Source organism: Musca autumnalis, unplaced genomic scaffold (genome assembly GCF_047663935.1).
Source record: "Musca autumnalis isolate F117 unplaced genomic scaffold, ASM4766393v1 scaffold_1, whole genome shotgun sequence".
Lineage (NCBI taxonomy): Eukaryota > Metazoa > Arthropoda > Insecta > Diptera > Muscidae > Musca > Musca autumnalis.
Window position 1 is genome coordinate 66256769 of NW_027411644.1, and position 26200 is coordinate 66282968.

Sequence of the window (26200 nt, forward strand, 5' to 3'; positions counted from 1 at the left end):
AAAATTCTCTCCAGGTTAATTCCGAAATAATAAACATAAAGTTTTTAGCGAAATAAGATTATCGACATGTTCTTTTGGAAATTAAAAGCAGTCATACACAGCAATGCAATTAAACATTATACCCCAAAACGAAATTCCCCTCCCTGCTCCAAAATTAAACAAATACCCAAATACTTCCTCATACACCAAAGCAAAATAATCCTTGACTGTGATTGGTTGTTTCGACTGTGATAAGCACCGCCCTCTGCTTTGCTTTGTTGGGCTTTGTTGTTTGAAGTTTACCGTTTGCCATGACAGTTTCTACCAGAGTTGCCAACACAAGGGGGTTGCCAGCCTTAGTGTGTTATGAATGTTGTCTACCTTCTATGACAAAATAAGGGGAGGAAAACCTCCCCTATTATTGTGAAAATGTGTGTTTGTTGTTGTTTTGCCTTTTTTCGGGGCAACTGATTACAAAAATGATCAAAAAATGAACACTATAAGGACGACGGTTAGCACGGTGTATTGGACACTTATTATTGAATCGTACAGGCAAACGGAAGGAAGTTGGTTATAACAAGAAACGGATACGCCACACACACTCGGAACACTCGGGAGTTAAGTGTTAAACGCCAACGCAAATAAAAACACAGGCGCGTGGAACACAAAACAAAAGAGCCAACAAAGTGCCGTAGAAGTGGTCTCGTGTGCCGTGCCACAACATCATAATTGATGGCACGTTTTAAGAATTAACAGTGTTTTGATAAAAAAAAAATAACAACAGCAAATTGGAAGATCAATTATTAGCAATTATATTTAAAGGCAATTTATGTGTAAATAAAAACAAGGAAACAAATGAAGTGAAAAGAGAGGAATGTAAAATTTTGAATGTTTCAATTTTTGCTGTGTTCCAATATTGAAATATTTATGAGGTTCGATATCTTATCTCGGTGACTACCTTCAATGTTTTACAAGGGTTATCAACAACCCCAATAACAATGTTCTCTTCCTCATAAAATGAATCAATAAATCATTCAAATTTAGATATCAGAACAAAAGATAAGTGATATTAACCTGTGGAATCCTTCCAATTGTGCCCTATAGTGAATATCAAATCAATGTTAACAAACATTGCAAACGTTATTGTTGTAGTTTAACACTTGTTATTGTGAGTCGGTCCTCAGAGGAAAAAATACTAATACGTGCACGTGTCACAAGTGTTTAGGACGAGCACGTGTCCACTTCCCGTTTAGCAAACAATTACAAGTCAATTACGAGTGTAATTATCTCCTAAGTCATCGCCAACGTCATAATGTTTTCTTTGGATAATTTCGATTTGGAAGCCACCATGGCACGACACTTCTTTGAGGGATCGCAGGCAACAAATGGTTCCTCTTCTTCGAGCTCGGAATTTTTCTTTGGCGATGATAATAGCACGGATACAGACGATGATGATGCCTACAGCAGTGGTTTCAACAGCGACCAAGAGAATACTGAAAAAACGTAAGTCACTTTTAAGAATTAAAAAACAAACAAAAAATAACACAAAACGCCTTAAGTTCGGCCGAATATTTTAAAAAGTAAAATGCAACAATTATTTTCCTTTAGTTTATGAAAATACTAACCTACTCCGCCACGGTGTCCCTACCAAAAGATTTCCCTGTATTAAAAACTTTTCGAATTTTACTTTTATATCCACACTTTGGTCCAAAGGTGTGAAAAAGAGCCAACGAAAAACCAACAAATTGGTCGGTACCCTTACATGGGGATTATATTACATTGAGGAAACCCAAACACCAAATTTCAGCCATTTCGGTGTAATAATACCTTGACCAAAAATTTTGTGTAGCGTTACATAAAGCTATTTTAAAGATGTTTTATCCGCCGGGGATAACAATATTGGCGCGATGCGGTGGCTTGAAGCCACAACCTGATCATTCAATTTCTTTTAGTGTTGAATTGGGGGTTGTGACCGATCCACTTTTTCTTATCGCAAACCGACATAATGCAGTGAAACGTCACAGTGTATTCTTGGTCAAGCAACATAGATTTGGTAGTGATCTCCTACCTATCGGTGCCTATCGGTGTTTTAGGTTTGCAGTCAGGGTACCGACTGTATTATAACGGAGCCTCGTTGATAGCTGGGCGCCTCAACGAGTAGCAGGCTTAGTTGTCAAGCCCTAATCATGATAGTGGAGGGCTATGCCATTATTGTCCTCAGCTTCCCCAGTCACAAATCTTCTGATGGATGAACAAACATTTAAAAACAAAACAAAAACCAAATCCCTTTGATGACGATCACTGCTAAGACCACGGACATCGCTGCACCCAGTGCAACTAACGAAAATACGGGCGGGGACGACTGTTCCACTCCGACTCTGGACATAGTTGGCGACTCCATCAACACACAGAGTAGGGAATTACTCAATCTTTCGTGGGAAAGTGCGGCTCTGAATCTGAGCCGGGAAAACTCTCTTGTTAGCAACGGGGAGGATATTCCCCTGTCGGATGATGAGATGGATACCGTTTGGAGAGGTTGGGCCAGATTGCCTTTGATACCTTACAGCCAGTTTCGTTGTTCCAAATCTGACCAGCCTTCTCCTTGTATACTTTTTCTAGGAGCCGCATGAAGTGACACAAGGGTGGCTTGATTGAGTTATCGATTTCGATGTCGTTTGACTCAGATCCGCGACGCGCCAATTCATCCGCTTTTTCATTTCCCTCGATGTCGCAATGCCCCGGTACCCAGCACAAGGTAACGATTGATCGTAGGGCCTCCAAAGCATTCCTGCAGTGCAAGACCGCAGCAGACTTGATTGAATGGGATCTAAGTGATTTTAGGGCCTCTATAAGACCTCTTTTAGGGCTATAAGACCTCTCTTGGCACGTTCTTCGACATTCCTTTTCCACGTTAGTTGGTGGTCCAGGATAATGCCAAGGTACTTGGCCTCTAGAGAGAGCTTTAGGGCCACTCCATCCAGCGTTGGTAGGGTGAATGGTTTGACTTTTCTCTTGTTCGTAAATAGAACCAGCTCTGTCTTAGATGGGTTCACGCCAAGTTGTGTGCCCATCTTGATAATTTGACTAGAGCTCCTTGCATGAGTTCCGATATCGTTTGTGGGAACTTCCCGGTGATCATTATGACCACGTCATCAGTATAAGCTACTGTTTTTATACGTAGTTGGTCAAATTCCTTAAGTATTTCGTTAATCACCAGGAGCCACATCAGTGGAGATAGTACGCCACCTTGTGGTGTGCCCTTGGTGACAGACTTCCGAATGGAGGTCTCACCGATATTTGAATTGATTATCCTGCCGCTAAGCATTCCATCGATCCAATTGATCAGTGTGGTGGAAACACCTAAGTTCAAGAGCGAATTGTGGATGGATTCGAGTTTGACGTTACTAAAGGCGCCTTCTATGTCAAGAAACGCTGCTAACGTATAATTTGAGCCCATCATATTCCTCTCGATTAAACCAACGACTTCATTTAGTGCAGTCTCCACCGATCTGCCTTTGATGTAGGCGTGTTGGGCAGGATTTATAACACTGTTTTCAAGCTTGGACCTTATTCCTAGATCAAGCAATCTTTCTAAGGTTTTCAATAGAAAGGAAGATAGGCTGATTGGTCTATAGTCTTTGGGAAGCGTGTGACTTGACTTCCCCGCTTTGGGGATGTATGTCACCGTGACCTCCCTCCACAGAACCGGAGTGAGCGATAGACGTATACAGGCCCTATAAATGTGATCCAGGTGTGGGATCAACACCTCCAGTGCCTTTTGTAGCATTGCAGGGAAGATACCATCTGGACCAGGTGATTTAAAAGGCTTAAAAGTATTTATCGCCCAAGCTATCTTTGTGTGACTTATAATCTCCTCGATGACACTCACTTCCCCTGTGCCTTGGTTGCACATAGGTGGATCGGCTGAGCGATCTGGTGCATCCATGCAGTTGGAAAAGTAGGTTTTGGCTAGAAGATCCAGAGTTTCTAGACGGGAGTTAGTCCATGTGCCATCATCCCGTTTGATACTGCCGATGGATTTGGGGTCCTTCGACAGTACTCTACGAAACCTGGCTACATCCTTTACTCCCTCTATAGACTCGCTAAAGCAGACCCATGATCTACGTTTAGCCTTCTTTATTTCGCTGTTGTCCTTTTTAAAAGATACTTTGTAGTTCTCCCAATCTGTGGACAACATCGTTTTGTTGGCTTTGTTATAGAGCCTTCTGCTAGTCTTTCTGAGATTAGCCAGATCTTTCGACCACCAGACCGGTTGACATCTTCTGCCTGGGTAAGTGAGTGGGCAGGCGGTCTCATAGCTGTCCACCAAAACCTCTGTCACGTGCTTCACTGCACTATTAACCTCTGTGGCTGTTTGGGGGTATCGTGACACTCCCAGCTTGGAGCCTGCTAGTTCATTGAATTTGTTCCAGTCGGTTTTCCGTGGATTTCTAAATGGTGGCTGTCGAATACCATTAACAGAGACTTGGAAGAATATCTTCCGATGATCCGAAAAAGAGCATTCTTCCTATACCCTCCAGTCACTGATAAGAGATTCGTCTTTATTTATGAGGGTTATGTCTATAACCTCCCCCCTGATTCTATTTTGAAACGTGTATTCGTTTTCCCTGTTGCATACTCTAAGAAAATAAGGGGTTAGTGGGGACTTTTGTAATGGGTATTTTTGCTGGGTAAGTACCACATCAATTTACAAAATCTTAAAATTTTTGTAATACCTCAGATTTTTTAAAGTGTCGTGCGTATATATGTGTGTATATGAGGAAAAGTCAAAATTTTTTAGTTTCCATGAAGCCAAGGTTTGCACTGTTATAATACGCGAACTATTGTAGTTTACCAGTAACTATGACTATTGCTGGATTATTTTAGATGTAATTTACGTGGTAGTTACGACCGCGTAAAGGAAAAAACATAGGTAAAAACACGTTGAAGCTAAACAGGTTTTTTACATTGCTATTCGATTTCTGATTAAACCATTCAAATGACGGACATCTGTCCAAAGTAAAAGTAGGAGAATACAAAATGAAGATAACACTTCTAATGTATCACTTTCCAAAATTTCCACTGCATCCACCTTTTATGGATGCTGACATTTTGAAGCCGGATTTCAGGTGTTTTTTGTATTTTTTATGTAACTGGGACGCGCATTCGGATATTTCGAAAAACCAATTATAGGATTAAATAACTCGCGATTTCGCATAATCTGATATGTATATTGAGTATGTAGCCCACACAGCAGCCGAGTAATCTACTGCCAAAGGCCAAAATTTAGAGTGATATTTTTTCTAAAAAACCTATTTTTTGGGTACAGTATTTACAATATCGTTTTGAGTGTGCTGGTACCCCACGATATTTTAGTTTTTCGACGATCCGGATCATATGAATCACAGATCATAAAAATCCATCTACTAGAACGGCGGAAATGGCTACTGCAAAAATTGAAAAATTTGCGAAAAATGTTTTTCAATATATCGCTGACTAATTCGCGTTTTATGTGGATCGTTTCCATTTCAATGAAGAAAGTGAATCATCACTCGCGTTTGTGCGAAAACAGCGGTTTGAAAAATTTAGTGGCGTGGGAGCTGTATCCGATTTATCCAAAAAATACTGTGTGATGCTACATCCACGGTTCTTGATGGATTTTATTGAAATATGTTTAGATCGATGTATTTTTTCACAGTTGATAGTGAAATCGGATGCGCATAAAAAGTGTATGCACTTTGTGCAAAATATAAGCGTTATATAGTTTGTTGCACACTAAACTGCAGACGATGCTACATCTTAGCGGCCAAAGTAAATCCTGGCAAATGTGTACAAATTAAAAGAGAAGAATTCGCTGTATTGGTAAACCGCATGCGCATCAAGTGATTTTGAGGATTTCGCGATTTACACGCATTTCAAAATGAACATTACCCGATACAATTTTATTTCAAGATTATACCCCTTTTATAGGAACCCAACATTTATTTGAAAGATATCCATATCTTCTGCTAGATGTTAGCGTGTTTTCGAGAAGTGATTAGAATAAAAAATGTGATTTATTGCGTGAAATTTAACTAAAATAGAAGAAAAACTCCGACCTATTTTTCTTACATTTTGTTCAGCTAACTCACAAAATAAATTTTAATAAATATTTTCTCTTACAAAAATTTTATAAATTTCCTCAATATATTTTTTTGTTTTCGCTATAATATGAAAACCACTAAACGGATTTGTATAGTTTTGGTTTCATTTGAATCATCGCGATGTATAGATTACGTACATATTTTTTATATATTTTTCAGAGGCGTAAGCAGGTTGAATTTTATTAAAACAAGTTGCAAACTACCAATTGTTTGGAATTCTTTCCTAATTTCCGCGAAAATGCACAACTTTTTCACTAAAGTTATGGGACCTCAGTAAACATATAGTATGTAGGGAGCCCCTAATTAAGAGATTTTCTCAATTAATGATTAGAGTCTTTTAAAGATTTTTTTCTTTTTATCAGAATTGAAACCGCCATAACTTTTGCGCGCAACAACCAAAATTAGTATCACGAACAGATTTAAGAATGGCATTTTTTCCCAATCTATGTACCAAAAATCTTTCATGTAGCTTAAAAAAAATTTTTTAATTTTTTTTTTATGGAAAACTAAAAAATTTTGTCTTTTCTTCATATACGACTTAGGCAGACTTTTGTACTGATCCACCAACCCTCACGCTATAGGAATTTGGACTGCTACACCATCCCGAAACTACTCTGATTGGTCAAGGCAGATGACCTTTGTCAGCTGCGATAGATGGGGATTGTACTCCGAGGATCGCATTCACATGATAGTTATTTCAGGTATCTCCGACTGCATCTGTGTGATTGCAATACAAACCTGCTTGATTGTTGTTGTATGTAGCAACGCAAGAATGTTCGTTGGTATATCTTTTCAGTTATCCGGTACTGGTTCCTCTGGGTCCAGACTCAAAAATTCTATAACCTGGACTGGCTGCATCCATAAAAAATTTAGTTGGGCAGTTAAACAAATGCAACGTGTCTTGTGGTCCCTGTCCACATGCAGGGCACGGTGCTCTTTAAACAACTTTAAATGGAAGTTGCTTACACCTGGGAAGTTTTTGTGGATTCTGAAACTGCATATATGAGAAAAATCAAAAAACAAAAATATCGCCGGAGCGCATTTTTAATTAATCGCGATTCAAGTTGACATGTTTATGAGTTTTTTAGGTTTTCACGATTTTGCTTGAAAACCGCAAGTTCTTCCGAAATGGGACTAAAGAAAATATTATAGCTATAAAAATTCTCTACAAGATTGACCTTAATGTTATTTTCGTAGATTTTACCGTTATTGAGATATACATAGAAGTTCAAATTGGGAGAATGCATTGACTGTATCGCTTCCTTGTAAAACAATGTCATACATGGTGCGTCTTTTGAAACAGCAATGTTTATAGATGAAAAAATGCAAAAACAAAAAAAATCGCTGGAGGGATTTTTAAATAAAATCCACATTTTTAGGTTTATTTTGGGGTTTCATAGCTACAATATTTTCTTTAGTCCCATTTCGGTAGGGCTTGTAAATTCCAAGCAAAGTCGTGAAAACCTAAAAAACTCCTAAAAAGCGCTCCGGCAATTTTTTTTGTTTTTTTTGATTTTTCTCATCTATGAACATTGTTGTTTCAGAATCCTCAAAAACTTCCCAGGCGTAAACACCTTCCGTTTAAAAATGGTTCAAGAGCACCGTGAGGGCATGTGTTGGGTGTCTGGTCAATTCGGATCCAATACGAATTGAGTCGACTGCAACGTTCAGATCTTAATTAAGCTAAATACACTCGTGTTTGCCTTGGCAGCTGACGTTCTTCTGCTCGGAGTACGACATTCACACCACAGCCATGATTTAGAGATTCTCATTTATACCTTTAGACCTCTCTCGCTCTTGGTGCTGAAGGTAGAATTAGACGTGACATAACCATAAAGCCATAAGGCCATATCAATCAGCTGATTGAACCAAACCTATGGAAATCAATGTATTCGATTAGTAGTAACATAACATAATGCCATAGCCATAACCATAAGAAACCAATTGGGTTTTGGTTTTCTATGGTTATGGCGTTATGGCTATGTCACGTCTAATTCTACCTTAAAGATCTCTCCTGACGTTCCTGGGTGACAACGCATGCCACAAGATTGTGATACGGATGTTCACGACAATAACACCCTCACAAAAGTTCAACGCTTTCGTTTAAGTGCTGTTAATTGTCTGTTCAAGGTTTCCTTTGGAAATTTTTACCAAAGTTACTCCTTGTGGTCCTGTTTAAAGCGATATTATGTTTTTCGTGGACAAGTGAATGCTTCTTCATAAAATGGTCCAAAAGCTCTTAATTATACGGTGACCAACTAAAATGACGATATCTATCTCCACTTCAAACTCCAAAATGGAGTATGTCGGTCCATTCCTTTAGGTTCTTCCTCCGCAACACATTTATCCAAAAATATATTTTTGTCCGCAAGTTCATACGTTCAAATAGGGCCACGAATTGTGAAAACCCCCTATATATCTATACAATGTTTGGAGAAAAGGAGTTTGGTTGTATAGCCGGTATGCGATATGTCCATAGATGAAAGTTTCAATTCTCACCGGTTGAGGTGTGAAATGCGTCGGCAAAGCCGACGATCGATTGTATTCCCAGGTAGATGGAGAATATTTGTATTTCTCTAGATTAAAAGTTCGTATTTTCTATTTAATACTATTTTGTTTTGCTCTTTGGTATCTCTCTCCTCTTCATTCTTCAAATCCCTGAGCCCTAGAATTTGTATTATTTCTACACAGAAAAAATAACTACTGCATTTCAGGAATAGTGTTCATAAAGTCTTGCCAAGTTTCAAATTTCTGCATTTCATGAACTCCTTTCATAAAGCAAAAAATATCGGGTTTTTCTGGGAGATTGAAAAAAAAAAAAGAGAACAAAGTTGAGAGCATTTACCAAACAAGATAGGAAATATGAGAGCAAATAGTGGAATATAGGGAAAAATAGGAAAGTGATTTTGCATCTCATGAAAATCGTACATATTTTTGAAAAAATAGTGGCTTTCGGATGGAAATAAGAAACTTTACACGTATCTTACTCTAAAGCCACACGCTGAAACTTTCATACGAAACTTTCCCATTATTTTGGCATTTTTAGGTCGAGTTCCCCAATACAGTAATTTCATAAAATCACTTTAGTATGGAACTCGATCTATAAACACCAAAATAATGGAAAAGTTTCAGCGTGTAGCTTTAGAGTTATGTGAGGTACCTGTACAGTATCAAAAAACTACATCACGAACGAAAATATGTAAAAATTCTTGAAATATTTTTTTCTGTGTTATATATAATTTACATAAACATAATATGTTTTAATTTTCTTCCCTTCCAGACGACCACATAAATCGCGACGCATGAAATGTGCCTCACAGGTGGCACAACAACGACAGGCGGCAAATTTACGTGAACGACGACGCATGCAATCGATCAATGAGGCTTTCGAGGGCTTGCGATCGCACATACCCACCTTGCCGTATGAGAAGCGGCTCAGTAAAGTGGACACTCTAAAGCTGGCCATAAGCTATATAACCTTTTTAAGTGAAATGGTGAAAAAGGATAAAAATGGCAATGAACCTGGTCTAACGCTAAAGCGTAAATATCAAAAGGAGCCGCCGAAGAAGATCATACTAAAGGATCGATGTAAGTATGAAGAGATTTTTTTGTGGCAAATAGTTTGTAAAAAACGAAGGACAAAGTTTGATATAGTTTATAGCTGTTTATAAGAGAGAGAAGCTTAAAAATTCTAAATTGATTGATGTCGTAGGAATGGATTCTGCTTAATAAGTCTTAATATTGTACCTTCGAGATAAATCTCACCCAATTTGGCACATCTTTATTCATTTTTTACTACTGTAAAAGGCAAAATTGCGTTTCAGCGTTTTAGTTTGACTCACGTCTCTTCCTCTGACATCACTAAAACCATTTAAATATCCTCAAAACCGGTCCAATAATTCTTCAACCACTTATCTATCCCAATTTGAGTTTGGATATTTTTAATTAACTCAAAATTTATATCTGTTTTGACTTTTTAAACAGGAAATGTTTCCAAAAATATGTAAATTATTATCAAAAATTTTGAATTTTTGTCCTAAAAACAATTCAGAAACCCTTTTCAAAAGCGCCTTAAATGTAGATTTTTTCATTGCCTTACCGCAACTAATTGTTTCATATGAATTGATCAATCGATCTTCTTTAGCTGCCACACAACCATCTCACCATTCCCGAAGCCAGCTTTCTCCATACATTTTGAATAGAAAAATTATTAACCAAAAGACCATGACGAAATTTGTGGAAATACATTTTCCATTTTTAGTGTTCCGACACTACTGGGGCCATAAAGGGATTTTATTTAGGCAAACTTTCAACTGCAACAAATTGTCTAATACAAATTGTCTGCATTAATCCTACAAGGATGCCAAAAACGGGAAAAAAGTGTGAAAATTCTAATTAGTTACAGACTGATGTTTTCTCAATCCTCATCACCGTGGATTCATTCATTCATGGGCTGAAGGGAGAGAATACATAACAAAATATTGGGTGGTTGAACTATTTGCAATCATCATCAGAATGTTTTTCTGGTTCGTCGTCGTCGTTGTAATGATGATGACGATCAACAACTAATGTTTTCGTTTTCCGAAACATATTGTGGTAGAACCGTCGTCGTCATTCATCCATTCTACCACCCTTAACATTTTTGTGGTTTCTCTAATCGACATTCGCAAAACATTTAAGATAACCATCTTCATCACGATATCTATTCGTCCACCATATGTTGGGTATTCATTACAAACTCCCTCCCTACCTTTATCGGCTGTCCAACCAACCACATTGACATTGATTGAATATCAAAATATTACCGATGATTGCGTGATTTTGCACAAAACATTTCAATTTCGATTTTCCAAAACTCGATTTGAATATGTAAAAAAAAGATCGCTTATCGCATGCCTTTGGGATTTTGTGATTAGAATATTGTTTTATATTCAGAAGGAGATATGATATTTAGGAATATGAGGGTGGTACTGGCTACTGATTAAATTAACAACGTATCCAGCTGCAGTGGGTGTTGTAGGGTTTTTTTATTCCACGAATCATGGCAGATGATAGAAAATTGTTTGCAAAAGTGAAGCACGTCTTTATAGGCGAGCTAAAGGTCGTCTTTATAGTCGAGCTAAAGGTCGTCTTTATAGACGAGCTAAAGGTCGTCTTTATAGACGAGCTAAAGGTCGTCTTTATAGACGAGCTAAGGGTCGTCTTTATAGACGAGCTGAAGCACCCTTTTTTCAGAAAAATTCTATAGAGGCACCATTTCTTTCAGAAAAAGTCTATAGAAGCACTTTTTCTTTCAAAAAGGGTTTATGGAAGCAAACTTTCTCTTAGAAAGGGTTCATTGATGCTATCTTTCTTTCAAAAAGTGTCCATAGAAGAACACTTTTTTCAGAAAGGGTCCATAGAAGCACCCATTCTTTCAGAAACAGATAAACTGTGAGCACGTCTTTATAGAGAAACTGTGAAGCAAGTCTTTTTAGACAAGCTGTGGAGCACGTCTTTATAGACGAGCTGTGAAGCCAGTCTTAATAGACAAGCTGTGAAGCACGTTTTTATAGACGACCTCTGGAAAGGTTCTTAGGAAGCACCCTTTTCTTTGGAAAGGGTCTTAGGAAGCACCCTTTTCTTTGGAAAGGGTCTTAGGAAGCACCCTTTTCTTTGGAAAGGGTCTTAGGAAGCACCCTTTTCTTTGGAAAGGGTCTTAGGAAGCACCCTTTTCTTTGGAAAGGGTCTTAGGAAGCACCCTTTTCTTTGGAAAGGGTCTTAGGAAGCACCCTTTTCTTTGGAAAGGGTCTTAGGAAGCACCCTTTTCTTTGGAAAGGGTCTTAGGAAGCACCCTTTTCTTTGGAAAGGGTCTTAGGAAGCACCCTTTTCTTTGGAAAGGGTCTTAGGAAGCACCCTTTTCTTTGGAAAGGGTCTTAGGAAGCACCCTTTTCTTTGGAAAGGGTCTTAGGAAGCACCCTTTTCTTTGGAAAGGGTCTTAGGAAGCACCCTTTTCTTTGGAAAGGGTCTTAGGAAGCACCCTTTTCTTTGGAAAGGGTCTTAGGAAGCACCCTTTTCTTTGGAAAGGGTCTTAGGAAGCACCCTTTTCTTTGGAAATGGTCTTAGGAAGCACCCTTTTCTTTGGAAAGAGTCTTAGGAAGTACCCTTTTCTTTGGAAAGGGTCTTAGGAAGTACCCTTTTCTTTGGAAAGGGTCTTAGGAAGCACCCTTTTCTTTGGAAAGGGTCTTAGGAAGCACCCTTTTCTTTGGAAAGGGTCTTAGGAAGCACCCTTTTCTTTGGAAAGGGTCTTAGGAAGCACCCTTTTCTTTGGAAAGGGTCTTAGGAAGCACCCTTTCCTCTGGATAGGGTCTTAGGAAGCACCCTTTACTCTGGAAAGGGTGTTAGGAAGCACCCTTTCCTCTGGAAATGTTTTTAGAAAGCACCCTTTTTCTCAGGAAAGGGTCTTAGGAAGCACCCTTTCCTGTGGAAATGGTCTTAGGAAGCACCCTTTCCTGTGGAAATGGTCTTAGGAAGCACCCTTTCCTCTGGAAATGGTCTTAGGAAGCACCCTTTCCTCTAGAAAGGGTCTTAGGAAGCTCCCTTTCCTCTAGAAAGGGTCTTAGGAAGCTCCCTTTCCTCTGGAAAGGATCTTAGGAAGCACGTTCTCCTCTGGAAAGGATCTTTGAAAGTACTATTTCCTCTGGAAAGAGACTTAGGAAGCAACCTTTCCTCTGGAAAGAGTCTTAGGAAGCACCCTTTCTTCTGGAAAGGGTCTTAGGAAACTCCCTTTCCTATGTTTAGGGTCTTAGGAAGCACGCTTTCCTCTGAAAAGGATCTTAGGAAGCACCCATTCCTCCGGAAAGGGTCTTAGGAAACACCCTTTCCTTTGGAAAGGGTCTTAGGAAGCAGCCTTTACTCTGGAAAGGGTCTTAGGAAGCAGCCTTTCCTCTGGAAAGGGTCTTAGGAAGCACCCTTTCCTCTGGTAAGGGTCTTAGGAACCACCCTTTCCTCTGGAGATGGTCTTAGGAAGCACCCTTTCCTCTGGAGATGGTCTTAGGAAGCACCCTTTCCTCTGGAAAGGGTTTTAGGAAGCACCCTTTCCTCTGGAGATGGTCTTAGGAACCACCCTTTCCTCTGGAAAGAGTCTTAGGAAGCACCCTTTCCTCTGGAGATGGTCTTAGGAAGCACCCTTTTCTCTGGAAAGGTTCATGGGAAGCACACTTTCCCTTGGAAAGGGTCTTAGGAAGCACCCTTTCCTCTGTAAAGGGTCTTAGGAAGCACCCTTTCCTCTGGAAAGGGTCTTAGGAAGCAATCTTTCCTCTGGAAAGGGTCTTAGGATGCAGTCTTTCTCAGGAAATGGTCTTAGGAAGCACCCTTTCCTCTGGAGAGGGTCTTAGGAGGCATCCTTTCCTCTGTAAAGGGTCTTAGGAACCACCCTTTCCTCTGGAGATGGTCTTAGGAAGCACACTTTCCTCTGGAAAGTGTCTATAGAAGCATCCTTTCCTCTGGAAAGGGTCTTAGGAAGCACCTTTTCATCTGAAAAGGGTCATAAGAAGCACCCTTTTCTCTGGAGAGGGTCTTACGAAGCACACTTGGAAAGGGTCTTAGGAAGCACACTTGGAAAGGGTCTTAGGAAGCACCCTTTCCGTTGCAGATGGTCTGAGAAAATGCTCTTTCCTCTAGATAGGGTCTTAGGAAGCACCCTTTCCTCTGGAGAGGGTCTTAGGAAGCACACTTTTCTCTGGAGAGGGTCTTAGGAGGCATCCTTTCCTCTGGTAAGGGTCTTAGGAACCACCCTTTCCTCTGGAGATGGTCTTAGGAAGCACCCTTTCCTCTGAAAAGGGTCTTAGGAAGCACCCTTTCCTCTGGAAAGGGTTTTAGGAAGCACCCTTTCCTCTGGAGATGAACTTAGGAACCACCCTTTCCTCTGGAGAGGGTCTTAGGATGAACCCTTTCCACTGGAAAGGGTCTTAGAAAGCACCCTTTCCTCTGGAGATGGTCTTAGGAAGCACCCATTCCTCTGGAAAGGGTCTTGGGAAGCACTCTTTCCCTTGGAAAGGGTCTTAGGAAGCACCCTTTCCTCTGTAAAGGGTCTTAGGAAGCACCCTTTCCTCTGAAAAGGGTCTTAGGAAGCACCCTTTCCTCTGGAAATGGTCTTAGGAAGCACCCTTTCCTCTGGAAAGGGTCTTGGGAAGCACACTTTCCCTTGGAAAGGGTCTTAGGAAGCACCCCTACCACATGGTGTGTAAGAAGCTGCATTTGTGACTGTTCGGGAGACTCGTATTCCCATGACGATAATAAATCTGACGACAAAGTTAGAGACACGCTGGGAGATGCTCTGCCGCAGCAAGATAATTCTTATTTGCAGTAGTCCTGGAGGCGGATACAGCCTCGGAAGTTCAACCTTTCCCTACATTCATTACATCTCACCGATGCATCGGTGTGTTGACATGTTGTGGATGCCGTTCTGGCAAAGTGAACTGGCCGCCGGTCATTCCATATCCTCGTTGCCTATTCTGGAAAAATGTGTATTCTTTGAGGTATTTCAATACGTTCGAAGCCGCTGGGTTACAGTGGTCTGCACTCAGAAGGTCTGCAGTTCAATCCCTGACCACGGGCTGGATTCTTGTTCTACGAACATTTAAAATGAAAAATATTTTTCATTTGATATTTATTTCCTTTATAAAATTGTTCGCTTAAATTTTTCATAGAAACAGAATTTAACCCCAGAACATCAACATTTTCGGCGGTGGCAAAGTATTACAGCCATGGAAAGCTTTTCTTCGAGTGGTGTCATCAGACACGCCGTTCGGACTCGACGATAAAAAGTAGGTCCCATATCATTGAGCCTCCTTGTCCCTTGGTGATATTGATATGTGTACATAACTTTCCCTTTTCCCCGTGCCAATTGGTGCCAATATATTTCTTCTTCTTTATGATTTTCACGTGTCTCTTTGCACCGACATTTTCAACGTCATTTCGCATTTCAGGTAATAATATATTATTGTATATGGCGACGGCATCAAGATAATTACCATGTGGGAAATTTTTCAAGCTTATACAGCTGCTGATGGCGCCCAACTCCAATACTACTCCCCCTCCGCAACAACAAAAAGAAAACACAAAACAAAATGACAACAATGTCATGTTAAGAGAGATACTACCTTTAAAAGGAGGTTTGCTCTGGTTTTTCTGAATGGAAAATATAACAACAACAACAACTTGTTCACAAATACATTGGGGTGGGGAATGAAGGTGGGAATTGAAACAGTATTTTTCTTATGTTAATACACGCAAACTTCCTATACCTAGCCTCCCACTTCTTTCCTTTCCATTTGTCCTTTCGGAAAATAGCTTTTAAGAGTATTTTCCCCTTGTTTTCCGCTCAACAATGAAATGGAATTTTTAGTTTATAATCCCCGACAAAGGACATAGACAAAAGTAACTACACAACTGGCAATTGTTCACACCAACTTGCAATACTTGAATTTTAGCGTGTACTACAACATACGGACAACGGAGACAATGATGTGCATGATGAACTCTCTTCTTATTCCCTTCCCCCGAAAAAGTGGCATCAAATTGTAATGCTAATTTCGCTACAGAGTTTTTCCTTAATAAAGCTCTTGAGTACAAGTTTGAAAATTATTTACGTACTCCGCTGTTGGCCACACAAATTTTCACACCCGCATAAATGCTTCTGCCTACCGAGCATCATCAACAACAAATTGCAGGACAGGAAAAACAAACAAGTGCAGGAAATTTGGCAAAACCAAAAACACCCTTGCCATGGCATAACCTTTTCTGATTGGAAGTTTCCGCTCGTTGCAACTGTATGACTGGCTGACTGGAGGACTGACTGAGCATATGCCAGTCTCCCAAATATGTTTATATATGATGTTGTTGTTTTTGTTAGCAGACAATTAAATCCCCTCACAGCATGCAGCTGCAACAACAAGGGTTTTGTTTGCGGCCAGAAGCAACCCCTTTTTCGGTGGTGTGGCGGTTTCATCATGGTTTTGTGGAAATCTCTAACACTTCAAAAACGACCGTCAGACGTTACCCACTAATGGCATTGTAATGTAGACACTAATGTTTTCTCAAGTGTTTTCAAATCAAATAAATCCAAATAACAACAATAACGGGAAAACCTCCCCGCCAATAACAGCAATACGGGGTTGGGAAGAATGGCCGCTTAAGAAGTCTCCTGCATTTTTTAATTTTAACAATTGACACTTTTTTAAATGTGATCCTCTTTTTAATCCTTTTCTTTTTAACTTTTAAACGGCTTACCGACGACCTTAATTAAAAAATTAATAATTTCCTTTTCTATTTTCTCTCCCATTTCTTTACACAGCTGGCGGCATGGCTCACTCCTTATCCTGGTATCGTCGTGGTGATCGTTATCCTGGTAGTAAATTATATGCCCGCACCTGGACTCCTGAAGATCCACGGTCACACATAACCCATTCGGTTGCCCATCATCTACAGCAACAGCATCAGCAGCAACAACAACAACTCGCTCAACAATCTCAAGCCTCACCCAATCTCAGTAATCAATCGCAACAGTCTCATCAACGTTATAATTCACCAAATTCTTGCAGTTCCTCATCTGAATCATCTTCGTTTAATGACACCCACAGCACGACACGAAGTTGTCACGAGTTATTCAATGAAATGCAACAACAACAAAATGGTTTAGAAATCTAAAGAAGTTTAGAAGTTTTATGGGGAGTTTTGAAATGAAAGAAAATACCTATGGGAAAGGATTTTAAAAAGAAGCAAAAGAGCTGGAGGATACTTAAAAGAGGAACTGAAGGGAGTCTTCATGAATGAGTTCAGGGAAGTTTTTATAGGCGAGCTAAAGTGAGTCTTTACATACGAGTTGAATGTCGTCTTTATAGACGAGTTGAATGTCGTCTTTATAGACAAGCTAAAGAGCGTCTTTATAGACGAGCCAAAGGTCGTCTTTATAGATAAGCTGAATATCGTCTTAATAGACGGACCAAAGGTCGTCTTTATAGACAAGCTGAATATCGTCTTAATAGACGAACCAAAGGTCGTCTTTATAGACGAAACGAAGGTGGTCTTTATAAACGAGCCGAAGATCGTCTTTGTAGTAGACCTAAGTGGCGCCTTTATAGACGAGATTTAAGAAGTCTTGATATATGATCTGAAGTTGGTGTTTAGAGCTAAAGATGTAACTCCTTTGTTTAGAAAACCGGAATGGAGTCTTTAGGTTATCTCATGCGAGTCTTTATTGGCGAGATTAAGTCCGGCACTTCTATAGGAGAGATCTTAAAGGTATTTTATAGAAAGAAGACAGTCTAAAGGACCTTAATAAACAGTGTACATCTTAAAGCTATCAATAGAGTACCTCCAAAAAGTCCTCTATATATGTGGAAGGCATCTTAAATGCCTTTTAAAGATGGAAGACTGCAAAAAGTAAAAGCGTTAACTTCGGTCCACCACAAATTTCAGCCATTTCGGTGGATTAATGTGGCACCGTGGTGCAATGGTATGCACACCCGCCTTGCACGCTGAAGGTCGTGGGTTCGATTCCTAGGCCAGGCAACATCAAAAATTTCAACGGTGGCAAAATATCCCTCAGTAATGTTGGCGACATTTCCTGAGTATTTCAGCCATGTAAAACTTCTCTACAAGAGGTGTCTTAAGACACGCCGTTCGGACTCGGCAATAAACAGTAGGTCCCATATCAGTGAGCTAATATGAATCGGGGTGCACTCATTGATATGAGAGAGGTCTCCCTTGTCCCGTATGGGATGTTTGTGGAACAATTATTTATTATATAACCTTCAAAATACCGAAAATCGGAAGGTACCGTTCTATGGGGGCTATATGATGGCGTGGACCTATACCTACAAATTTCTATACCCCCAACGGACAGACGGACGGACATGGCTATTTCGATGTAGAATTGCACGCTGATCAAGAATATATATTGATTATTTCGAGTGATTATTTCGAGTAGTTACAAACGGAGTGACAAATTTAATATACCCCCATCCTGTGGTGGAGGGTATAAAAATGATACATGTTTGCTTTTTACCTGCGTTGTTAATTGCAACGGCGTTAAGAAACATAATACTTCACACATTTTCAGTAATTTGTAAAGCAAATGACGATACGGAAGTCAGCCAAGATCTCTTAAAGTTCTTTTGTAGATAGATCTCCTAAAAGTTTTTTTTTTTTACAGATAGAAGCTCCTAAAGGTTTTCTATAGATTGAAGACATCCTAAAGGTCTTTTATAGACAGAAGTCTTCTTAAATAGAAGACCTCCTTAAGATCTAGACATAAGACCTTGTGAAGCTCTTCTATAGGTTGAAAACCTCTTCTATAGGTTGAAAACCTCTTCTGTATACAGAAAACCTATTAAAGGTCTTCTATAGATAGAATACCTCATAAGGTCATCTAGGGATGAAAGACCTCCTTAAGTTTTTATAGATTCAACTCCTACTAAAGTTCTTTTATTTATAAATAGAAGACCTCCTTAAGGTCTAGATATAAGACCTTCTAAAGTTCTCTATAGGTTGAAGGCCTGTTAAAGGTCTTCTATATATTTAATACATCGTAAAGGTCTTATATAGATATAATACCTCCTAACTTCATATAGGGATGGAAGATCTCTTTAAGGTCTTCTATAGGACCTCCTACAAATATTCGTTGGATAAAAGATCTCCTAAATGTTTTCTATAGATTGAAGACATCCTAAAGGTCTTCTATAGATAGAAGTCTTCTTAAATATAAGAGCTCCTTAAGGTCTAGACAGAAGACCTTCTAATGGTCTTCTATATGTTGGAAACCTCTTATAGGTTTTCTGTAGACGAATACCTATTAAAGGTCTTCTAAAGATAGAAGACCTCGTAAAGGTCTTCTATAGATAGAATACCTCCTAAGGTCATCTAGGGATGAAAGACCTCCTTAAGTTTTTATAGATTCAACTCCTACTAAAGTTCTCTTATAAATAAAAGATCTCCTTAAGATCTAGATATAAGACCTTCTAATGTTCTTCTGTAGGTTGAAGGCCTATTAAAGGTCTTCTATATATTTAATACCTCGTAAAGGTCTTCTATAGATTAATACCTCCTAACGTCATATGGGGATGGAAGATCTCTTTAAGGTCGTCTATAGACAGAAGAAGAGGTTTCCTACATTAAAGGTATTCTATAGATAGAAGACCTTCTGAAGGTATTCTACGGATAGAAGACCTCCTGAAGGTCTTCTATAGATAGAAGACCTCCTGAAGGTCTTCTATAGATAGAAGACCTCCTGAAGGTCTTCTATAGATAGAAGACCTCCTGAAGGTCTTCTATAGATAGAAGACCTCCTGAAGGTCTTCTATAGATAGAAGACCTCCTTAAGGTCTTCTATAGATAGAAGACCTCCTGAAGGTCTTCTATAGATAGAAGAACTCCTGAAGGTCTTCTATAGATAAACCTCCTGGAGGTCTTCTGTGGATAGAAGACCTCCTGAAAGTCTTCTATAGATAGAAGACCTCCTTAAGGTCTTCTATAGATAGAAGACCTCCTGAAGGTCTTCTATAGATAGAAGAACTCCTGAAGGTCTTCTATAGATAGACCTCCTGGAGGTCTTCTATAGATAGACCTCCTGGAGGTCTTCTGTGGATAGAAGACCTCCTGAAGGTCTTCTATAGATAGAGGACCTCCTGAAGGCCTTTTATAGATAGAAGAACTCCTGAAGGTCTTCTATGGATAGAAGACTTCCTGAAGGTATTCTATAGATAGAAGACCTCCTGAAGGTCTTCTATAGATAGAAGACCTCCTGAAGGTCTTCTATAGATAGAAGACCTCCTGAAGGTCTTCTATAGATAGAAGACCTCCTGAAGGTCTTCTATAGATAGAAGACCTCCTGAAGGTCTTCTATAGATAGAAGACCTCCTGAAGGTCTTCTATAGATAGAAGAACTCCTGAAGGTCTTCTATAGATAGACCTCCTGTGGATAGAAGACCTCCTGAAGGTCTTCTATAGATAGAGGACCTCCTGAAGGCCTTCTATAGATAGAAGAACTCCTGAAGGTCTTCTATAGATAGAAGACCTTCTGAAGGTCTTCTATAGATAGAAGACCTCCTCAAGGTCTTCTATAGATACAAGACCTCCTGAAGGTCTTCTATAGATAGAAGACCTTCTGAAGATCTTCTATAGATAGAAGACCCCTGAAGGTCTTCTATAAATAGATGACCTCCTGAAGGTCTTCCATAGATAGAAGACCTCTTTTAGGACTTATATAGATATTAGATTCCTGAAGGTCTTCTATATATAGAGGATCTCCTGAAGGTCGTCTATAGAATATAATATGTTCCACGGATAAAAGATCTCCAAAAAATACAGAAAAACTCATAAAGGAAGTCTATAGATATAAAATCATCCACCTACGTCAATTCGTTCTGACGCTAGGTCTTCTATAGATAGAAAACCTTCTGAAGGTCTTCTGTAGATAGAAGACCCCTGAAGGTCTTCTATAGATAGATGACCTCCTGATGGTCTTCCATAGATAGAAGACCCCTGAAGGTCTTCTATAGATAGATGACCTTCTGAAGGTCTTCCATAGATAGAAGACCTTTTTTAGGTCTTATATACATAGATATTAGATTCCTGAAGGTCTTCTATATATAGAGGATCTCCTGAAGGTCTATAATATAATACCTTCCAAAGATTTTCTTCAAAGTTTTCAAAGACAGTGAATATTCTACATGTGGAAGATGGAAGATCTCTTAAAAGGCCTTCTTCGACAGAAGATATTCTAAAAATGTTCCACGGATAAAAGATCTCCAAAAAATACAGAAAACCTCATAAAGGAAGTCTAAAGATATAAAATCTTTTTTGTTTCTTCTATGAATAAAAGACCTAGAGAGGTATTAATAGAGGGACGATCTTATGCACGAGTTTAATGGTTACAATACTTCCTACAATCAACAACAGATGGAAAATCTCTTCAATGGATAGAATATGTTCAGAAGGTCTATAGATCAAAGACCTCCTAAAGGTAGTCAGTCTATCGATAGGAAATTTTATTGTGTTTTTTCTATGATAAGAACCTCTTATAAAGGTCTTCCACAGATGGATGAACTCTTCTTTAAAGGTATTTATAGACGGAAGATCTTCTGTAAAGTTTAATATTTACAATACTTCCTACAAGTCTTCAACAGATGGAAAAATCTGCTAAAGATCTACGTATAGAATACATTCTGAAGGTCTTCTTTGGATAGAATACCTTCAAAATGTCTTCTATAGATAAAAGACTAGATGGATTATTTTAGTGTGCATAAGGGGTTGTTTTTACAGATTATCTGAACAGATAATCTTTACAAACAACCTCAATGTGCTTATAGAAATGTGAAATGAGTACAAATTGAAGATTATATCTGTAGAATTAACGCTTACTTAATTCCATTGCAAATATAATTATGGAGTTAAGTAACAGTTAATAGAACATAGACCCGTTGTCTGAATTGGTGAATAATAGTTTTCTTTTTGCCAGATAGAAGATTTTAGGGGGACATTTTTTATAAAGGACTTTAAAAAGTCTACCTGTCGAAGGTCTTCTATCTATGGAAGGAACTTATGACTTATTCTATCTACAGAAAAACTTTTAGGAAGCCTTCTGTTACAAGAAGAGCATTATGAGGTCTTCCACCCATATAATCCATTTTTATCTACAGAAAACCCTTAAGAGATCTTCCTATAGAAGCCCTTTTAGTAGGTGTACTACCTATAAAACCCCTCTAGGAAGTCTTTTAGCGAAGTATTGCAGAAAGTTTTCTATCAACATATATCTTTAAATATAATGTCTTCTATTTAAGAACGAGTTTTAGAAGAGATCCTTTCCATAGGAAATAGTTGTAGGATTTCTATCTATAGAAGGCCCTTAACAAGCCTTTTACATTTTATCAGAATTTTTTTCTTTTTATTTAATTTTACGTTATAATTTGTCTTGGGCTCAATGAGTAACTTTTATCAAAGAATTGTCTTCTGTTTCCTAAAAATGTAGTTCAAACAACTTCAAGATTTCATAATCGGAGCACCGGTCGTTCAATTTTTTGTATATATGTCCTTAGAATTTTTTTTCTTTTTATTTAATTTTACTTTTTCTGCAATAAACGCACCTTCTAAAGAGTTTGCGTAACGATGTTTAATTCAACATTTTTAAAGTCTCATCCACAACGATAGAGGTTAGTCATTTCAACTTACCTTATAAAGGATCTGAAAAGAGAAAGACAATTCATGTCATAATGTATGGACAACGGAATAAGAGCTTTCAATAGAAATTAATTTTTTCTTACCTCCAATATGAATTGGAGTTAAGAAAATGTTAATATGTTCTAAAACCTAATGAAAATGTAAAGTAAACCAATTCTAGGACCAATAATTCTTGTTTAAATCCAGGACTATGGAATTAATCAACAGTTATTATGCACATGTTTTAAAAATAGATGACTGAGTATTTAAAAAAAATCAGATGCGAATAAAAATAACACTTGCTTAACCTCAAAATACAAGTTAATTTGCGTTAAGCAATTAGTTATTAAAACTCATAACATACTCTTCTTATGATGGATTTTTTTACAAATAATGAAAATTGAGACTATCGAAACGTTCTAAAATCCATCTATCCTAACTTGCAATTTCAATGAAATTCTTCTCCAGTTTTTCTTTCGTTTCAAAAACTCAACAGAAAATGTGTGCAATTAATCAAAAAAAAACCAATGGAAATTGAACTCTAGTCATTCCTCTTCAACAAAGCATAGTTTAAAAATAACAACACATATTTATTTATGGAGTGAATATGAAACAGATACTAGTCACTTTTAATTTTAATATTAAACAGCTTTGTAATTCGATTGAATTGAGAAAGAAAAGCAACTAAAAAACTCTTCTGTGGTATATTTCAATTAAGTTTTTTTTATTTTAATCATATTGTTTAATATTTCCTATAAGAATTTAATTTTATTATGTAATAATATTAAGTTATATTTAAGAATAAATTATAAAAAATAAAGTAAAATAGATCTTAAATAAACAAAACAAAATATATATTGTTTTCATTTAGTTCGGACTGTGTCTTTTTATCTGAAACAGCACAGTAATGCTGAATCTACAGCATCATTCTCATGTTGCCAACATAATTCTCATGTTGCAACATACGCCTGGCAAAAATTTGAGAGCTACATAAGCCGAATATCTTATTACAAAACTAGCATACCGCGGTCCGTGTTGCTGGCCAATAATACAAAAAAGCAATACTTACTTACTTACTTAGCTGGCCCATTACAGAACATTTGTTCTATAGGCCGAACTAAGAAGAGATCTCCATTCCTCTCTATTTGTTGCTTTGCTCTCTGGAATACCGCGCCTTTTCATCTCAACATCCACTTGTTTGCGCCATCTATTCCTTGGCCTGCCAATTCTGCGTGCACCGCCATGTGGCATGTATTCATACGCCTTTTTAGCGGGTTCATCATCGCTCATTCTTATGATATGGCCTAGCCAACGCAATCGCTGCATCTCGATACGTTTAACAATATTCATGTCGTTGTATAGCAGATACAGCTCGTGGTTCATGCGACGTCGATATTCACCGTCAACGCAGATTGGTCCGTAGATCTTTCGAAGAATTTTCCTCTCAAACACACCAAGCACTGCCATGTCTGCTTGCGCAAGTACCCAGGCTTCGGAGCCATACATCAGCACGGGTAGTATCAGTGTTTTGTAGAGCGTTATTTTTGTTTGACGAGATGTGGCTTTGTTTTTAAACTGCTTACTTAATCCAAAGTAGCATCTGTTGGCCAATACAATTCTTCTTTTTATTTCACAACTGATGTCGTTTGTTGTGTTGACGGAGGTGCCGAGGTAGACGAAGTCTTTTACTACCTCAATATTATAGGAACCAACTTCCACAGTCGGTCCGAGCTCAATGGACGCATTGCGCGTCGACACCATCAACTTGGTCTTCTCACCGTTTACCGCCAGACCCACTTTAGCAGATTCTCCTTCGACCTTTATAAAGGTATCAGTTACTTCTTTTACTGATCGACCCATGATGTCTATATCATCAGCATAAGCAAGTAACATGTGACTATTGGTGTAGATTGTGCCACTTCTTTTGACGTTTGCCTCTCGTATAACCTTTTCTAGCAGGATGTTGAAGAGGTCACACGAAAGGCTGTCTCCTTGTCTGAAACCTCTTTTGGTACCAAACTCTTCGGAGAGGTTCTTTCCTATTTTAACTGAGGACCTCGTGTCAGTTAAAGTCATTTTACAAAGCCGGATGAGCTTTGCGGGAATACCAAATTCAGACATGGCTTGGAATACCTTTGAGCGCAGCGGACTGTCGAAGGCTGCTTTATAATCGACAAAAAGGTGGTAGGTGTCGATCTGCATCTCTTGGGTCTTCTCCAGGATTTGCCGCAGGGTAAATATCTGGTCAATGGTGGACTTGCCAGGTCTAAAGCCGCATTGGTATGGTCCAATAATCTCGTTGACCATTGGCTTTAGTCGTTCGCACAATATCCCTGACACGATCTTGTAGGCAATAGGGAGTAGACTTATGCCCCTATAGTTAGAGCATACAGTCTTATCTCCCTTCTTGTGGACGGGGCACAGGATACTCAGGTTCCAATCGTCGGGTACTCGTTCTTCCTGCCAGATGGTGCTAACTAGCTGATGAATACACCTTATCAGCGTGTCGCCTCCGGTTTTGAACAGCTCGGCTGGTAAGCCATCGGCCCCTGCTGCCTTATTATTCTTCAGCCGATTTATTGCTGTCTTTACCTCATCTTGGCTGGGCAGTATACATTCAATACCATCTTCTGGGATTGGGACTGTGGTATCTTCGTCTTCTTCGCTGCTATTGGATACCAACAGATTTGAAAAATGTTCTTTCCATATCCTGAGTATACTATCTGTATCAGTTACCAAATTACCTTGCTGGTCTCTACAGGAGGATGTGCCTGTACCAAAGCCATCAGTTTGATGCTTGACTCTTTGGTAGAATTTTCGGACTTCATTCTGGCTCCTGTACATCTCGATTTTTTCACACTCCCGCTTTTCCATCTCTCTCTTTTTCCTGCGGAAAAGACGTTTCTCCTCTCTCCTTTTCTCCCTGTATCTCTCTCGTGCGCTACGCGTTGCTACGGATTGTAAAGTAGCCTTATATGCCGCATTTTTCTCTTCGGTGGCAGCACGACACTCCTCATCATACCATGGATTCCTTGGTGGAGGTCTCTGGTATCCAAGTATGGATTTTGCGGCTGTTTGCATGGAGTGGGCAATGCTTTGCCATTGCGCTGATATGTTATCGGGATGAGGAGGGCTTTGATTAAGCAATTGGGCTAGTTGAGTGGAATATGCTGTGGCTATCTGTTGTGATTGCAGCTTACCGATGTCTAACTTTCGTGTTGTGTCTGCTCGTACTTTGTTTGCTACGTTTAAGCGGGTGCGTACCTTTGCTGCAACAAGGTAGTGGTCCGAATCAATGTTTGCGCCTCGGAACGATCGTACATCCAACACGCTCGATGAATGTCTTCCATCTATCACAACATGATCAATTTGGTTTCTTGTTTTCTGATCTGGAGACAGCCAGGTGCCCTTATGAATATCGAGATGATTAAATCTGGTACTGCTAACTACCATGTTTTTTGCAGCTGCAAAGTCTATCAGTCTCATACCATTGTCAGATGTTTCACTGTGGAGACTGAATTTCCCGACTGTTGGGCCAAAGATATTCTCCTTTCCAATTTTGGCATTAAAATCGCCTAGAATGATTTTAATGTCATGGGCAGGGCAACGGTCATATGTTTCTTCTAAGCACTCGTAAAATATATCTTTGGTCTGTTCGTCCTTTTCTTCAGTGGGAGCATGAGCGCAAATAAAGCTGATGTTGAAGAATTTAGCTTTTATTCGAATTGCAGCAAGTCTTTCATTCACTGGAGTGAAGCTGGATACAAGATGTTTTAGTCTCCGACTAACTACGAATCCACAACCAAACTCATGCTTTACGTCATGGCAGCTATAATACAGTGCGTCACCTTTAGGTGTTGTTGTGACGCCTTTCCCAATCC

General features: G+C 39.0%; 1 protein-coding gene across 1 annotated transcript; it reads left to right on the top strand.

Moving 5' to 3' along the window:
* The first annotated feature begins 478 nt into the window (after positions 1 to 478).
* On the top strand, positions 479 to 20476 carry Fer1 (48 related 1). Its single transcript, XM_073979929.1, has 3 exons — positions 479 to 1482; positions 9403 to 9710; positions 16459 to 20476. Exons 1-3 carry the CDS (start codon positions 1292 to 1294, stop codon positions 16809 to 16811), a joined length of 852 nt encoding a protein of 283 aa, XP_073836030.1. The 5' UTR covers positions 479 to 1291; the 3' UTR covers positions 16812 to 20476.
* The last annotated feature ends 5724 nt before the right edge of the window (positions 20477 to 26200 follow it).

Excerpts from the sequence above, each read along its gene's own strand:
- Fer1 (XM_073979929.1), top strand. The coding sequence starts at position 1,292 with ATGTTTTCTTTGGATAATTTCGATTTGGAAGCCACCATGGCACGACAC. Across the intron at positions 1,483-9,402 it reads CAAGAGAATACTGAAAAAAC|ACGACCACATAAATCGCGAC; the intron begins GTAAGTCACTTT and ends CTTCCCTTCCAG. Across the intron at positions 9,711-16,458 it reads GATCATACTAAAGGATCGAT|CTGGCGGCATGGCTCACTCC; the intron begins GTAAGTATGAAG and ends TTCTTTACACAG.